At 41.4% G+C, this 18,566-nt stretch overlaps 1 protein-coding gene across 2 annotated transcripts in view; it reads right to left on the bottom strand.

The window, feature by feature from the left end:
- MRTFA (myocardin related transcription factor A) overlaps nt 1-18,566 on the bottom strand; it is a 95,519-nt gene that overhangs the window by 8,204 nt on the left and 68,749 nt on the right. For both annotated transcript variants that reach the window (XM_065046729.1, XM_065046722.1), the window contains 4 exons: nt 4,298-4,353; nt 2,641-2,716; nt 1,831-1,992; nt 248-423 (listed from right to left, as the gene is read on the bottom strand). In XM_065046729.1, coding sequence (XP_064902801.1) covers nt 248-423; nt 1,831-1,992; nt 2,641-2,716; nt 4,298-4,353 — 470 coding nt within the window. The remainder of the gene's footprint in view (nt 1-247; nt 424-1,830; nt 1,993-2,640; nt 2,717-4,297; nt 4,354-18,566) is intronic.

The raw sequence follows: 18,566 nt of genomic DNA, 5'->3' as shown, positions 1-18,566 counted from the left end.
CAGTTTCACACCCACGCAGGCTGTATCACCAAGTAATGATTGTCCCCCTTCCCCACATGGCACCAATACAGGGACTTCTGAATAACCAGAGGACTGCACCAATACCACACAGGGCTAAGACCCCTTGTGAAATCTCACAGACTATACCTTTTAAGGCTCCCTTGGTCTCAGTTTTCAGGATTGTCTGCCAAAAATCAGCAGTAGCTGTGAAGCTCCAGGGCAGTGCAGGAGGCCACCACATTCTCACCTGAGCTAGTGATGTGCCAGTGGTGCTAGGGAGAGGCTCACAAATCCGGGAGTCCATCGGTGATGGAACAGACCCCTGGGACTCATGGCTGGCTGGCTGTTCTGGGGAGAGGGCATCACTGCTGTCCTCATCGAAGGAGGAATTGTCTGCAACCTTTGGGTAGTTCACCTGTCCAACTGAAACACAAACACCAAGTGTGGTCTTCAAAGCGGGACAAGAATTTCACTTGATGTTTCATGAAGATAATGATGGCATGTATCTGACTTGTCCTTAAAGCATCAACTAAAAATGAGAGAACAAAACCCAAACTGGATCTGTTTTAAGTGTTTACATTCATCTCTGCTATCAGTAGAATAAAATGATGATGCAGAGTGGGGTGAACCATTTCCCTTGCTGCTCAGCCAGACAAGATCAGGAAATACAACATGAGATACTAATTCTGCCAAAACCTAGATCTGTGTCATGGCTTATTTGATGATCAGTTGGCACTAAAGAAGAAGGTTAGACAGTGTAAGCTTGAGTCATGGTTCCTTTGGTGTTCATCCTGAGTGGTGGAAAGTAGAATCCCTCTTTAAGACAGAATCCCAAATTGTCTTCTAGTCTTACAAGCAGCAAGAACTATGGATTAAGTGGTGGCCCTGACTGCTATTAGCATTTCTGTCTACCTGCATGTCCAGCAGATAAACTCACATGAGTGTACATTTGTAATGTACTAATGTGGTTTAGGTTACATTATCTCAAGCTAATCCTGGTAAGCAGGAAAATACTACAACTTCACCTAACATAAAAGCACAGAAATCCAGAGAGATACACTTTACTCAGTCAGAAGGAAGACACAACTCTAATGCTCCAGTTCATAAGTTTACTCTTTTTCTGCCTCAACCACTTCTTGTGTAATGGTGAAGGCAGGCCCTCTCACAACACTGTCTTTTTCCTTTTTCATGAAGAGTATTCCATCTTGCTCACAGTTGTGTTCCATTTGTCTTTAAAGTAGCGCTGAGTGTTTGAGGGGATGAATAACCACAGACACACAGACTGCTCAGTCTGGGGAGACAGGCAAGAGCACTGCTGAGGCAATGGGAAGGCTATTCCTCAGTATTCCTTTCAGCCCTTGGAATGGAACTGGCATGATTTACATCTGTTCTGGTTTATTTTTAAAAGGGCTGAATCCTCTGAAGTTTTTAAGTTCACAGACAGCTTTTGTTTCATCCCACCTGTTTATATTCTGTCTCCTCTCCCTGATCTGAGTAGGTCAGTGGGTTCTCCCTGACCAAGGTTGCTGACATGTTATACCAAGAGAGGGATTTTTAAGGAGAGAATCTAGGGAATGCAATCTTCAACAGTCTTTCAAATCTTTAGGGTTTGCAATTGCGTTCACAATATTCTGGGATGTCCACACTGCCTGTGATTTAATGTCTCTATAGCACAATCTGGGCCAGAGGAGTTCTGCTTTTCAGAATCCTTGAGGCTGAAAGGCTGGGATTCTGAGCCAGGAAAAGAAGACCAACCAGGCAGGTGAATTGATAGGAAATCACAGCCACCTGTGGGAAACGCCCTCAACACAGAGCCTGCTCTGGCCTTACCTATAATGGCTTCCTTCAGGCTCGATTCCACAGGCAAGATGTTCTTCTCTACCAGCTCCATAGGACCTGGCCTCTGCGCTATCTTCTCATTGAGGTCATCTGCCAGTCTGGCTCTCTTTAGCTTCAGCTGCTTAGCCTGCAAGGAGGGTTCAGCTGAGGTCTCTGTTCCAGGGAAAGCAAATAAAATTATATCAATCCAGCAATGGTCAACCTATGCAGTTCAGCAGTACTTTACTTCTATTCCGAAAGGTAACTGTACAGAAAAATAGTCACAGATCACAATAGGTAACTATTCACTATGAAGATATTATAGATATTATATACATTTAAGTATAACTACGGTAGTCCTTGTGACTCTAGAATAGGACAAGTTTGCTGTTCTCAAACTGATGTCACCCAATTCTCGTTCATCTTTTCCATTTCAGTTGTGTCCAAAGATGTGGTACTCAGCAGCAGCACAGTACTCCCTCTCTGAACCTGAGGTGCTAATTAGATCAAATCGGCCTCACTCCCTCTAAGATATTTTACAGTGTCTTCCCTTATCAAGAAGCGCAATCCACAGTCACTCCATTTCACTGTTGCTCAGCTACACAAAACTGCACAATTTTGAGTTCACTCAATAGATTATTCCGAGAATCTCCACGCAAGCAGGGTTGAACCCCTCCCAAGAAATCATGCACCAGATATGATGTTTTGCCTGTTCCAAACTGAAAGAATGATTTGGGGGTCAGAGGCAAAATAGAAAGCTGTGAAATAAGTAGTTATGATAAAGCTTATTGCTGATGTTTTCCTGTTTAGCACATGCCATACCTTCCAGAATGTGCATCCTAACCAGCTCCGATCTCTCTGGCCGGGACCGGATTTTCCGTTTCAGATAGTCCTCTGTCTGTGGCAAAAATAGACAAACAAGAACCGATTTCAGTTGATCAGACACAGCACTGAGGAAATCTTGGGCAGCACAAACAAGAGAAACAACCATCTTTAGTTGTTACTGAGATCTAAATAAACACAGAACAGAGAAAGGGGATATCTTCTGTCCCAGAGCACCCAGAGAATTAGCTTATTCTAAAGATGACCTTCTACTGTACATTGCGTCAGTACAAGAGTGCAGTGTTGCCCCACAGAACAGAAACTGGAAAAGACTTCCTTAGGAGCTGAAGCCCTCTTTTCCCCTTTAATGCAACACCACTAACTTGCATCAGGGTGAAATCCAAGACATTTCTTTTTACGTTAAAGATAGATGCACTGGTTCCACTGTCCACAGCAAATACTTTCATACACTGCTGGCATTCGGGGCTGATCTGTGGTTTGGGCATACTCCTTTATTTGTTTGAAGATATGTTATTTGTTATGCTAAAGACCTCATGCAGTCTCTTGGCAGGCAGAATTGAAGTGCTATGATAAGACCTATTTAATTTCCAGAACTGCTTTCAGCTCTATCTTTGGAGAATGCTCTACAGAGCAATGTACAGAGATGACCCCGTCCGGGCTGAGCACGTTACCCTTTACAAGGCCCAGGAATGGGAATCTGGGAGCAGTGGGTAATGGACTGGTAAGCACTGGCCACCAGAATGGGCCTTCAGAGAAAATAATATTATAGTAAATCAGAAAACCACACCAAAACATTAACTTAAGAAAAAGGTTTTAGGAAAAAAAGAGGAGGAAGAAGAAAAAGCCTTTGGGACACTGGTCTTAATGCCAAGTCCACTGTTGCAATCTTTCCACTGTTTAAAGTGCTAATACTCCTTTACAGGTTTTAATCACAGCTGTTATTTTTTTTTACTTATGTTGCTTTCACTTTTAAAACAAAACTTAGCCCGGCAGTCATAACATGTTTTATTCCCCTATAGGCTAATCAGAAAAAAAAGCTATCCCCAGGGGCCTTTTGAGGAACAGAAATCATCAAGAAATCTCCCAGTTAGCAAAGGTGCTGCCTGAAGTGTGATGCCTGGCTTCCTCTTTTGATGGAGCCAGAAGTCTGTGTGATTTCAGTGTTATAAGATTTTTGTGGGGATCCTCTCTAATAAATATTCAGTTTCTAATGTCCTATACAAAAGAATGTGTGTGCAGGTAACAGAGAAACCACACACTTTCCTCAAAGGTACAAGTGAGCTCCACATGATAGGAGCATTTAAAGGCAGAACAGACACCATAAAAATCAAAATGCAAAGTATATGGACAGTGAGGAAGAAGAATATGAGTGACTTCCAGAAAGACAACTCCAGGGGAAATCCAAGCACCATCTTTCATGGTTTTTAGGCATGACTAGTTCACTGAGGGTTAACCACCACCACATACAAGCTAAAGAACAACCCCCATCCAATACATCTCTGACTACATAATGCTGTATTATACCCAGAATATGAACAATTTCCTTTGCAAACTCATTAACAGCTAGAGGATACACAAAATGTAAACATACTACTCCTGACTTCCCCAAAACATTAAAGAGCATATTGTATCTTACCCTGGCCCGCTCCAAACTCCTTCTTTGTTCATGAAATGCAGCTGGACTTTTCAGAGCTGTTGAGAGAAACATTTAGAGAATGAATTAGAATTATGGAAGTTCTCTCGCTGCACATCCCTTCAGGCCAACTAAGTTAACAAATACACCATGACAACTGCCTCCTGCATCTTTCAACACACTGAACCAGATCTCCAGTTGGTATAAAGCAACGTGAATTGACTTACTCCATTTGACAGCACAGGAGCTACAGGAACTGACCTGGACTTTTGATGGGCTGCTGAAAAGATTAATATGGGTACATTTTTAATCGAACTAATCACTGTTCCCAAAGTTGGCCCACAAACGTGAGTCAAAAACAGCCTCCCAACAAATGCCTTTCACAGGCTTCAACATAGAGCAAGATATCCAGGACCCTTAAGTCAGGGGATGGCACTGAAACACGGAAGAGATACATTAAACGGCTGGAAGGATGGGGGAGGACCTTAACGAACTGTAAATCCTCTTTACTACCTTTTAATATCAAAGGAAGCTGCAAGTCTTTCCTTAATCTGCACCTGCGTTTCGTGTACATGCAAGGGCTGGTTACAAATTCTGCAGGTCCCCAGGACGTATACATTGTTCCATGTAACAGGAATTATCATGAGAACAGGAACACTTGGACAGGAAAGTACATGTGTCTGTTGACAGAAAACCAAGACCTGAGGAATTAACAGCAGCTCTCCATATAACAGACCTCCTCACCCCCTCGGGCCCAATATAAAACCAGAGCCAAAATGGCTCATGTTTTAAGAACCTGATCCTCTGCTGTCCAGGACCACACTAACCCTGGAGGAATCTCTCACTCTGCCTGGCTCCTCTGGAGCACACAAAGCTCACGTCCCACAGTAAAAGCGGAGAAAGATGGTGACATTGGTTCTAACTCAGCAGCGGTGTCACTAGCTCCTCAAGGCTTTTTCCTGAATCTGCAAGTAGCTTGTTTTCTAAAACAATCACATTGTGGCATGGATTCAGAACTGGTTGAAGGGAACATAATAATTTCCTTTCATATTTCTGAAATACTCATATTTAAAACTGCCTGGTGCATTTTCTAAATTATCATCAAGCTAAACAGCAAAGTTAAAAAGCTTCAGCTTTAAAGTTATGTTGCAAGTCTTTAGAAGACAGGAATCTAACTTGTACAGTAACTCCAAAGTATTGCATCTCGATCCTATGAAATAGCCTATTTGTACTATTTTTCACTTAAGACCAATGATTAAATATTTCTCAAATGCAACTTCATAATGAAATCTCAAATGGCTATTAAAAATAAAAGCCTATGCATAAATGCAATGTAAGAAACTACTTCAAATGCACGTGTAGATTTCTAAACTATTTCCTACAGAATAAAACAGAGCAGCCAACGACACAGTGTTAAGACACACACACTCTGCAAAATACAGGCAGAGTCCCTCTAGGTTCTTATTATTGGAGTAAAAAGCAGAATTTAGTCCCTATGACAGGAATTCTGAATACACCAGGGCATCACAGATGAGATTCAGACTACAGAAATGAATGAAGAATAATTTGTAGGATAAATAAACAATAATTGAGAACTAACCAGAGTGAGTGAGTATACAGACCCCTACAATGATGAGGCAAATAGTTCCTCTTCAGATTAATACAATTTGGTTACAGAGAGAAATCACCAGAGAAAGTTATGCAAGCTGGAAAATGGGAGTGCACTGATTGCACTTTGGGATAAACCAAAGTAAGGGTAGAGATATGGTTTTGCAATAACTGCAAAAATAATACAAAAAAAACCCTCACTGGCTAGCTGAGACATCAACTCCTGGGCAGCCTGACCATTACACTTTGATGAAGAACAAGCAGCAAATAATACCGGGAAATACTCTTTTCAAGCCTACAAGCTGCTTGTGAATGTCCACATGCTTGAACTCATTTCTTTTACTGTACATATATCTCGGAAAAGTGAAATAAAAGTGAAATAAAAGTTTGGGTACACTTGGGCAAAGATATCATACAACATATAAATTGGCACAAAAATCTACCCTGGAGACAAGTGAAGCAGGACTCATCTTGAATCTTCAAAAGCTCCCTACCACTGGAATGTGCAGCATGGCACTAATTCTTTACTCTTCCCTTCCTGCCTACACCTGCTGTCAGTAAGAGGCAGCATATGAACTTTAAGTGACATTTCCCTGACCATAGCAAATGGTCAGGAAAGTCAACGCCAAGAGCTGATTTCACAGGTAGTGCAGGAAAACTCTTGCATACAGAAGAACAATGCAAAAAGGAAAGAATCTCTGAGTAAAAAAAAGATCCCCCCCCTTCCCCAATCACATATACATTAAATAGTTAGTAATTCAAAACTGCTACAGGAAGAACTTTGTAAAGAACAATTTCAGCCTCTCATGACTAGTCCTCTGGAAACAAGCACTGGGTTGTAGCTCTCTGGGCTGGCAACATGACAGAGGACTTTATATTCGACCTCTGAAAATGTCAAGAGGGCACAAATCCTTCACTGCTTCCCTCAGCAATCTAGGATGGGGCCAACATGTCAGAAGAGGGTGTCTATTGTAAAATCAAACTCTATTCGAAGCTAACTCAGCCTTATACATTCTTCTAGCTTTGAAAGGATTACATAGCCCAGAGCTGTGGAGCAACTCTGGTAAAACTTTACTACAGCTAATGGAAAAAAAGATAAATCCTATAAAGAACACTGAAGCAGTAAGGCTCTGGGTAAGCCCCACAGGAGACCCACAATGCAGACATGCCCATCTTCAAGCTCCCACCACTGCCCTCCCTGGCCACTGGGCACTGACCCCTGAAAACTCTTGCTGCTCTCTGTACCCAGCTGGCTTGCTCACCTGAGTGCTGCTTTATCCATTCCACTAAAAATTATCCATATTGCCAAAGTTCTACTTTTTTTCAGCCATATCAGCTATTCTGGCTCATTCTGACCATGTACACAAATTAGCAGCTTAGCCAGTGGAGCAGAAGCCATGGTGACCAGGTAGGCATGGGGCAGCATTTTTATCACTGGCACAGGATTCACACTCACAGCCCTTGGTACCTGAAGCAGCAGATATAACCACAGAAAAAAGAGATTAAGTAGCTCAAATCACCTAATCCTTTCTGACTATTGCTTACAGCAGTTTGACTAACCTGTTCTTGAAGACCTCTCATGAAAGAATGCAATATTACTGCACAGAAATTATCCCAGTGCATGATGTCCCTACTAGTCAAAAACCTTTCTGCATGTCTAACTTACATTTCCCTTCCTACAGTTTATACTCATCATTCCTTGCCTTACCTGCAATCATTACAGAAAGCAATTTACTCTGTTCCTCTTTGCATCTGCAGTTTTCCTACAGTCTTCTGTTACATAAAATTACCAAAGCCAGTTATTTCAGCCTTCCCATATAGATAATATTTCCCAGATCTGTACTTGTTTACTTTCTTTTGGACTCCTTCCATTTGGTCTGCATTTTTCTTGAAGTATATTGTCCAAAATCAGGTACATAGTCCAGCCTAGGCTTTATCAGCTTTTACAGAGCTAAATGATTATTAAGTAACACTTCTCAGTTTTATGTCCCAGACAGTTTGCCTTTCTTTTGTACATAAAATGCATAACATGTTCACTCATGCTTGGCCCACAAACCATGAAAGGTCTCCAATCCTCTTCTGCAGAACTGCTGTCTAGCCAGACATTCTCCATCCTCAATTTGCACCGCTGACCAGAAGTACCAAAATACAGGAACTCTGCATTTTTCTTTGTTTTATCCAATATTTCTCTGCTTCTCCAGATACTGGAGTCCCAATCCTGTCCTGCTCCCAGCCTACTAACCTGCAAGCTTCATAAATATGCATGCTATTCCCCTGTTTACATCAAATTACTGAAAATACTGAATAGTATCAGGCACAGAGCTTCTCCCTCCCCACCCAAAAGTCCTGCTCAACACATCCTCCCAGTCTGACACCAAGCCTTTATTCCAATACTGTTCTCTCACCGGTTGCACACACAGCTTTGAGTTGTCCCAGTTTGCTTACAATACATCAAGCAAGCCTGTGTCAAGCATCTTACTAAACCCAAGAAGTGCATTCAACACTCTGACTTCTGGGGGAGGCAGTTCAACAAATATTTAGTCTGGCAGTAGGTCCAGCTTATGTAATGACCTCTTCTTCCTTCTCTCCCACATCCCACGTGTATCTGCCTTGCCAGTGATGCTCCAATTGTACTCTTACCCCACAGGGAGCTGTACTAGGGAACTGTCACCATAAAACCACTCCAGCACATCCCTATGGCACTTGCCCCTCCCCCAAAAGAGATACTAGTTAGCTTGGTTCAAATTTTGATCTAACTGCCTGTCCAGTTTTGCTAGATTTGTTAGCAAAACTTGATGTGAGCCCCTGATGAGAATAGGTGCTGCCACAGGAAAAAAAACCAACTTGCTGAACTACAAGAGTAGTATAAGCTGTTAAGAGCTTTTGCTTTCCACTTTATGCAGAAAAAAATTCCTTGATATTTCTCTGCCACTGAGATACTCGAGAATGAACAAGTAACTTCTGATGTCCACTGTTAGGTGTACCTTTTGCCTGCCTTTCTGATTTTGTTTCTACATGATATGCACATGGTATTTTCACCCACAACAAACTGCAGTTACTCTTTCTGCCCACACTCCTGTACCCAGGCCTGGGACAAAAGCCCACAAGTTATGCTGACAAAACTGTTCGTGGACTCAGACCACCGTTGTTTTGAAAGAGTTATTTTAACCTGGACTGCTACGCTGGTTTACAACACAGCTCCACCAACAATAAGTGTCAGCAAAACTGAGCAAAAACTGCCCTGCCAGACAAACTCAGAAATGATAGGCTGGGCTTAAGGCCAGCGTTGCAGCAGGAGCCCCCACGCTGCTGCACCACAGGCCCTATGTCTGCAAACTGCCCCATCCACCTTAGGAAAATAGCCTGCTGTTACAAATGGCCCAACAAGCACTAACAGTGGTTTAGTGAAAGACTAGAAGTGACAATAGCATCACCAACAGGGTTTGCGACAGCAGAGTCCGGCAGGTGCCCCTCACTGAGTTGTAAATACTTTTGTCCCACTCGGACAACCATCTGGCAATTTGCAACACCTACAATTAGGAGGATGAGCTTTACCCCTCAGCTTTAGATGACTGACAGCAGGACATGGTTTTCCTACCACAGACAGGTCGGCTAGCAAGGATCTGATGAAATTCCTACCACATACAACCTCGTTTTTTAGTCTCTCTGCTACTCCTTGTGGAGCATTTTGATGCTTCATCACCAGAATTCCTGAAGCATTAGTATCTTTGTGGTCACACCCTCAGCTACCATGAGAAATCTCCCTTGAGATCAATGATGCAACTGTTCCGCGCCTCCACCCTGCTTCAAAAACATTTGCAGCTATACATTGCAACTACTGTCCTTCCATCTGACCCCCCAAAGCTAAGCAGCAGCACACAGAACTGTCTACAATGATGCACACATTTCCATACAAAGCACGAGGATGGAAGTTGCTAATCTTTGCTTCAAAGCAATGTATTAATTCCTATGGAACATGGTCCAAAACTGCAGTGCGTGAGTTCAGTGTTCCCTCAGTCCAAGCCACATTTTGAAAATGGCTATGTATGAATGAAGGGAGATATTGCTGCAAAGCATCAAACTGGTGCTGCTATAAACAGACTGGATCAAGGCCCAGGAATCAAATCCAAATCTCCAAGCAGAGACAAAAAGACAGGTAAAATGGTTCCAACACTTCTGTTCAGGGTTTACCCTGCATAGTACAAAAGCAATTTTTATCCTTGCAAAGTTTTCAAAGATAGTCATATATAGATCTTCAAGTTCCTGTTACCTAGTTTAAGAAATAGGTGGAATCAGAACCAAATTCAGTCACTCTAAGAACAAAACACAGCAGAGGAAGGGGGCTGACTCAAATGCTGAGAAAAAGAGGTCAAAAGACGTCTACACCCTGCATTTGCTTTTCCATCTGACAGAAGACACCAAGGTTTGCAAGGAACCCAATAAAGGGAAGAAAGAAAGGCAAAAGGGTCTTCAAAGGCTCTCATAGCTCAAGCGCCTACAGAGGAGTAGAAGCTGCAAAACCCTCTGCAACTGGTAAGATAACTACTGGAGGCTATCAGACATGCAGGATAACAGGGGAGAGACAGCACATGAGCTTTCTTTGGCCATAGGATCTAGCTCATCATAGATAACAAGGTAATATTTGACCTGCAAATCAGTTGATCCAACAACATACAATGTTTGTAGAAAGGCTACAGCTAAATTCAAACTACTGAGTCAAGTATTCTGCTCTTCAGTTAGATCAGTTCCTGAGGGAAAGGTAAAATCTCCCTTTGCTATGACAAAGAGAAGCTCCTGTCATGTCCAAACCCAGCCTCAGGCACGCTGACTTAATTCGAAGTGGCAGAAGGCCTCCTGCTGCAGCTATTCATCCCTGCTCTCAACCAAATTCTAGTTTCTCTCTTGTTTACTATGCTTTCGTAAAAAGATGAGATAAAGTGCTGCAAATAGGCTCGCTGACTTCCTCTGTCGGTTCAGGGTGGGGCTCCCACCCCATAGCATTTAGTAAGAAACACAAAACTTGAACCACAGAGCAAGGCAGTTGGTGCTTTCTTCCTCCCCTCATCTTCACCCCACTTCCAAAAAGCAAATCTCACAGCATGGAAGAAAAAAGTATCCAAAAACTGGGTCACATGGACAGAAGGAGCCCTCACTTTGCTAGTGGGGCAATATCAAAGAGCAGTACACTGTGGAAATATGAAAAGGGGGTGGGAAATACAGAGGTGATGGAAAAGAGATCTCCAACAGGACCCTCTTCTCCTTATGCAGCTCCAAGGAGTTTCGCATCCAGCACACAGACCTGATCACACTTGAGAATTCTTGCTGATCTCATACCCCTGGCATTAGTAAGAGCCCTTGGATGAAGGCTAAAATCTGAGTATCAAGTTAAGGATACAAAAAGAAGCCACAACTGGAAAATTGTGATTATTCAAACCTCAAAATACATAAACTCAGAAAATTCAAAATTAAGATTGATGTAAAAAAAACAATTCAAATATTTTTATGAAGGTGAAAAACACATCGATCTCTGGCACTCAAATACAGCTTTGCCCTTCAGTGACACGCTTCAAGCACAATGTCATTTTTGTTAAAGAATTATGAGTGTTTCTAGTCTCAAACTGAAGAAAGGCTAGAGAAGGGTCCTTCTCCACGTTGTTACTGTTGCCAGCACTACCAGAGCAGGGCATTACAGTTGTGCTATGGCTTTACAGAGCTTCCCCTCTTACCCACCTATTCCAATCGATAGAGACACGGCACAGAAGACAGCAGCCAAACAAAGGCCATGTTAGACAGACTGGTGAGGCTCAGGCTGTTGTGGAATCCAGAGCTGACAGGTCATTCCACCCTGACAACCCACCTCACAGAGCCACTCCTTCACCTGCATCAGTACATATGAGCCTGCACAGCATACTGGCTCATGGAGATGTCTCCCCCCAAAAAAGCCACTTTCCAGCTCCCTGAACTGGGCTTGCCCTGGCTGCACAAGCATCCACCCAGGTGGGACTGTGGTACCCTGCCCTAGTTCAGCTCAGCTCTCTGTGGAGCCACTCACCAGCTGAGCTGCTTCCAATGCCTGAATCAAGCACCTCTCCAGAGCCCACGTCCACAACTCAGAAAAACTGCCAGTAACTTTATTACAGCAGTATCTCCCTTACAATGCAGCAGTTTCAGATTTTCATTAGTTTTCATTAGTTTTAACTGTGAAAAGCCTGAAGTATAGGTTTGTCACAGCAAACATGCAAAATTATTGACAGAAAGAGCTAATATTTTTCAAGGTTCAACATTGATTATGCCACCTCCAAAAAATGGGAGATAAGGAACTTGCAGTGAAAAGCCATTGATGCATCCATTCCTAGACCAGACTTCATGCCTGCTTCTTGGATGAATAATCACCCTCTGAAAACTCTTCTGACAACTTTATGGAGTTCTCAGGCTGGGGAGGTGCGGGGCCACAAGAACAAAAAGGAGAAACCATTCCCAGCCAATGCGCAAGAAAGAATCCAACATGATTCTGGGAACATGAAGGGGAAAAAAGCTGTTATTACATACCATATTTTACTCCCCTGAATTATTATGTTTGTCTTGCAACCGGCAGAGTTAAATCTTTTATCATTGCAGGGATCAAGGACTAAATGCAGCCTATCTAACCCCTGAGAACGGCCTTTTCTTTCTACAACTTCAGAAAGAGCAAACAGCACACTTCCATTCCTAACAAGATGAACTCTTCTACTCCAACCATGTCTCATTAATCACAAGTATATAAACACATGGAAAACAAACACAGACAGCTATCTAAAACTATAAACAAACCAGGTGCAGTTATTAGGCCCCTGACAATGAGGCTCTCTGCTTAAATGCACGGACTCCTTCTCCACACGAAGCCTCAAGGCTTTGAAATTGTGCTTCAAGAGAAGAGATCAAAGAACCAGCAAATAATTCCTAGGAGACAATTTACTGGTAGATGATCAAATTAAAATAAAACCGGTTACAGATTTCTGTGCTACATGCCACAAACAGAAATACAGCTGCAAGTGTCCTCTACAGCTTTTGTTTGTTTTATGATACTTGCTTAGTGTTCCAGCCTTACTCTCAGAGTATGACATTGAGTATATCAAACACCTCACTGCAGCCTTTATTTTTGAGGCCCCATTCTGTAAGCAATGAACCAGGAAATAGCAAGGTTTCAGAGGTTATATGGAGTGTTAAAGTTATTGGTTTTAGATCTTAAAGACTTGACAGGTTTGGACATTTTATTAAACAAGTCTGGGAATAATTATATTTACAGTCCATACATTTATTTTTTAACTTCTTAGTGTTCCTGCTCCGGCAGGGGAATTGGACTAGATGATCTTTCGAGGTCCCTTCCAATCCCTAACATGCTGTGATTCTAAACGAAAGCATCATTTCAGCTTGTTTGGTGGAAAAAAGGTATGAAAGTGAACCAGTCACTAATGGGCAGAATAGCAAACACTAGGTGGCAGGGAAGGAAAAAAATGTATTTTTGTTACTATAAACATATTCCAAAAACTATAGGGAACACCACTACAGAGACCTGATATGTAAAGCAGCAAGAGAATTACAGGAACACAGTACACATCAGAAATTGGTAAAGCAGGAAGAGCTCTTTCGGGGTGATAGAGCAACTGGTCTATCTGCAGCTCAAATATAACACACAACAGTCTCAAAATGTCGACTGCAACCTTTCTGAATCAGTAAAACCACATAAGCATAGCAGTGCGTCTATTCTGGCCTTTATGTAGAAGATAAAATAATGTTAAGATATTAAGAATTAGCACCTGAAATCACCAGCATGACTGCAGAATGGTTCCTGACATGAAAAAATACTGCACATGTAAATAACCGTATGTGTTCCAACAGCTTACTCCCTCTCCTTTCTTTGACATATATCAAAAGATGCTCCTATTTCACAATACTTAAGCAATTTTAAAAGCTAGGGGTTTTTTTGTTGTCTTTTGTTTCTGACAACATGTAATATGTTCTACTGTACCTATTTGTAACAGAAACCAGGAGTTGACTAAATCCTCAAGGGTTGCCTCCTTCAACTACCGCCACATATACTATATTGACAAGTTTCAGGTTTAAAACTGGCAGCTTAATAACAAAATAGGAACATGAATAAAATATTAAATGTAGAGCTATGCAATGAAGTCAGAAGTGCATAATTTTCATCAACCAAATTACTCTTTGAAAATTGAGAAGTGGTAAAGGCTAAAACAGCACTATCATTTTTAGCTATTCTACACAAACACAAGTGTGGATGTACACCCAAATTTTGGGTTGAGGTGCTAAAGTCTAGAGACAGTTTTTAACCTTAGAAATTCACAGGTGGCAAGCATTTTGCTTCCTGAAATCAATACCTCAAAGATCCTTGTTTTCTTGTGATGGCAGCTGTGCTGGATGCAGAACACCAGTGACAAGATTTGACTAGACAATGATCAACACTGATATGCCAAAGTATAATCTGTGTGCCGTATCTTTAAATCACTAAGTGCCCCCAGTAAATGGGAATTCCTTTAGAGTTAATTCTAAGCAGTGTCTCACAGTATTCCCCCCCCAAAAAAAAACCCCAAACCAAACAAACAAAACAAAAACACCCTGAATTTTAGTTATTTTAATAAATATTAAATTTTATCCATTGTCGTCGTGGCTACAAAAAAAAATGTAGCTAGTGATATGAGAGGCCTAATGAGATTATTATCTTTAGACCTTCTGCTGTATTACAATAATTCCTAATTGTGTGATGTGTTACAGTTGAACTATAGCATGCTCTCCTTGTGTAGTGTGGAGATAAAATACACTGTCCTCAGGAGAGTCTGAAACCCAGCAGCACAAGATTCGCAAATCTTCTATTCCTAAATACACCCAAGCAGAAAACTGCATCAGTGTTGGTAACGCAGACGTACAGCACAAAAACACCTCAGTGCCTGTAAAAACAGTCATGTTATAAAAACAGCACAAACATCATCCTTTTTGGATTACAGTCAGAGTAGTTGGACGTGGGCACAAAATCTGGCAGACATCCAATACACTGAAGAAAAAAAGAAGGAAAGAAAGAAGGAAATTTTCTGCCTGTACTACAGCCACACACACTCCAGTCCAGACGATGCCCTTTTCAAAGGCTGCTTGTGTCATCTTTCAGATATTCACAAAGCAGCGCTATAGAGCATCACAAGGCATGTTCCCAGAAATGATCTTCTACTTCTGTTTCACCTGCTTAGGTGAACTTGATGGTCACAACAACAGCTGTCCTGCAGGATTGTGCCACATGACAACCTTGCATGCTTGCTGACACTTTGTGTTTGCAGTCAGAAGCCTAAGATCACAATCTCGATGGATAAAGCAATGGGCATGTGAAGTTTTACACCTTGCAAAACAGAAAAAGAGCAACATATTTTGCAAAGCAGAATATTACTACATTTACTAAGTGTCTTTCTCCTAAAAATTCTCGCTGTTTTAGCTGAAGATACTTTCCACATGCCTTTCTACTCAGATTCACATTAGCTCCTGTTTTAAACATTCTTTTCAAGGATGGAAAACTAGGTGTTTAATACTCCTCCCAAAAACCTTAAAAAAGCTGCAACCTATACATTCGACACTGTAAAAACTGACAGCATCTGACTGTTTCTCTACAGTATGAGAGTTCAAAGAGCTGAGCACAGACAGCAGTTTAGCTTGCATTTTATGAGGACAAGAAGATGAAAATCACCTCTGCATAGCCACAAAAAATGCAAATAGCAAAAAAAGCTTGTCTGTTTGCACTTTCAGAAAATAGGTCAAAACTGGGATAAATATGAAAACTCAGCTCTCCTTGTTTCTAGACACAGTCCTTCTAGCTCAAATCACAGGTATATCAGCAGCAGATGAAGACTTAGTATGGGCAATTGAGAATTTTAATCTTCAACTAATGAACCTTGCTACTAGTCAAATGTTACACAAAGTGATAACAGAAAAGCAAGAAGAATTAATGAAGCATAAACCCCAATTATTTTCAATCTTCTGTCACTGCTTATAAATGCTTTATTTCTTACTACAATACATTAATCTCTTAGTGAAGCATAGCCCTTCTGTAGGTGGCTGGTGGGTTGGAAAGGTTATTCAAGCGAGATTAAGTGTACTTGCTAAAAAAATGTGGAAACATTTGCCTTTCCTCTCTACCACATAAACAAAATTCCACATTGGAACAAAGTAAGCAATTCTCAGCTCTGTTCTGAACAAGCAAAGCAGTAGTGATGTGACTCTCACTTTAATGTGACACAAAAGTGTCTTTGCCCACTTCTCAGGTTTACAATGTCCAAATGCCTTGAGTTGATGGAAGCCTGAAGTACAATTTCTTGTTCAGGGCACTAAACTGAATCTAAACACCATATAAGACTTTTATTGCAGTCAGGAGAAACAAAGGCAAAATGAGTTTGCACACTAGAGAGCTTTTAATGTCAACCAAAAACTTGTACTTTTCCCACACTTGGTTCATCGATTTTTGCATGTCTTCTTGGCTACAAGATCCCGGAACTGATCTGTACTAAAGGCTAATCTAATCTAATCTAATCTAATCTATGTAGGATAGCACAATAAGGCCAGATCTGCACAAAGAAACTGTTGATGCTGAGGAATCGACATCCACACTCTATACATGAAGGTGAAATGGGAGGTGTGGTTCCAGACAAGTTGTAGTCTGGTCCCACGGCCTGAATGCATATTAGCTGTAGGCAGAATATTTTCCAGTTTACTTTCATCCCAATTTAAGCCAACTCTCAAACTTCATTTCATTGTCCAAAGCAAGGCACAGTAGGCAGGTGCAATGAGGAGCTGCATTTCAAAAGCACCTTTCTGACACAAGCTACAATGCTAACATAGATACCACCGCAAGTACCATAATTCTTTCAAGCGTTACGGCTCTCTGGACGAAAAATAAAGGCTAGAAGACAACCAGTGCTCCAGCTCATTTAATTCAGCACCAAACCATCCTCTGGATTCCCACTTTTATTTTTGTGTTAAATCATCATAAAGGACTGTGTGGGGCTCAGTTCCTGACCAACCAACTCAAGAGGGAAACATGGGGCCCAGTGTAGCCATGTTTAGTAGTAAATAGCAGAGGAATGTTTTAAGTACCTAAATGTTTTCACAGACAGGGATACAGAGCAGAGAGGTGAAAGAATACAGGATACCTGCATACTTCCAGTAGTAAGTAAAAATGTCTCTTCTGAACTGCTGAAAGTAGAAGCAAAACTGCTGTGGCCCTGAGACGCCTTCAAGAGGAACATGGCCCATAGTCATCCTCTGTACTTCTGAGGTTAAAAATGGGGCTTTTACTTTAAGTATCAAAATCTATCTCGCATCTGATCTTCTCATTAAGAATGGTCCAGGCAAATAATGTTTTAAACATTACCTTATGTGTGGTTATTTCCAGTTGGCAGCATGGGTAAATGATACCATGACTTGGAGAGAACTAATTTCAAATCATGTTTAGAGCAGATGGTTTTTCTCCATTGCTGAAAGGACCTTTTCATGTGTTGCGAATATTTTCACAATGATATTTCACTGAGCATTCTTTGGTCCATCATAAAACTCACATATAAGAGACATAAATGAAGAAACAAATGGCATAAGTCTGCAAAGACTAGTTATTTAAGTCATATTTTAAGCAAATTTAAGACTGACTAATTACTCTTGGTGCCTTACTTGAATTACTTGCAAGGGCCTCATTTTCAAAGGGCCTGTAAAACAGACCCCTCTCAGGAATCACAAGTTTGGCCCGCCACACTTTGAAGAAAGCCAGTACTGAACATAATTTAATCTACTATTTGCATGCATATCCACCTAAAGCAGAAGACCACAAAGAAGTCAGAAACACTTTTCTTCTGAGAAGCATTAGTAAAAGGGCACAGTCACTAGGACAGTAGTCTTTCATCCGAAAGCAAGTAAGCATGTTCTGTAAAAGAACATATACAAGTTCCCCAGGCAAAATTAAGAGAGGCATGAGGTACTATAGCCAGACAGGACAATCTTTCCTTTTTGATTTGGTAACAGAATTTTAAGTAGGGGTCCTAGAGCATGTCACTGCCTTCCAGCGAGCCCCTTTCAGCTGACAGAGTGCTGCTGACAGGTTCTATTCATTCAGAGAGAGGGCTGACATCCTAACCTTACACCTTTAGCAAAGACTAAGTCACATCACTGTGTCATATTACAGTGTGCACCCCAGAAATAGAAGGGATGAGAAACTCCTCATTACTACACTGTCTTCAAGTAAGGCTTGTGAAATGGAGGAGGGCAAAGTTTTTGCAAGAAGAAAACATACACCTGATCCATCACCTTTTACTAAAGCTATTAAGTGAAACTGATAGGACCTGAAAAATAAAACACTTGCTCTTTGGTCTCACTTCAAGTTGTTACCTCTAAGTCATCTAGTTCAGAGGTACCAAAGCATGACAAAACTCTTTGTCAGATATCTTTTTGCATTTTGGGGGGAAGGCAGGAAGCAAAACAAAACAAAAACCTTCTCCAACACTAACCTGACAGTGAATTTATTAAAGCTTGGCATTAGTGTATATCCTATGTATCCACCCGGAGAAGTAAAAGTTCTCTAGCTCTGCAGATTTTGCTTTCCCCTGCAGGAAGGGGACTGGCTGATGCCCACTGGGCTCTT

The sequence above is a fragment of the Columba livia genome, chromosome 1 (genome assembly GCF_036013475.1).
Source record: "Columba livia isolate bColLiv1 breed racing homer chromosome 1, bColLiv1.pat.W.v2, whole genome shotgun sequence".
Lineage (NCBI taxonomy): Eukaryota > Metazoa > Chordata > Aves > Columbiformes > Columbidae > Columba > Columba livia.
The sequence above is the reverse complement of the archived record's forward strand: the minus strand, read 5'-3'. Positions and strand labels throughout refer to the sequence as shown.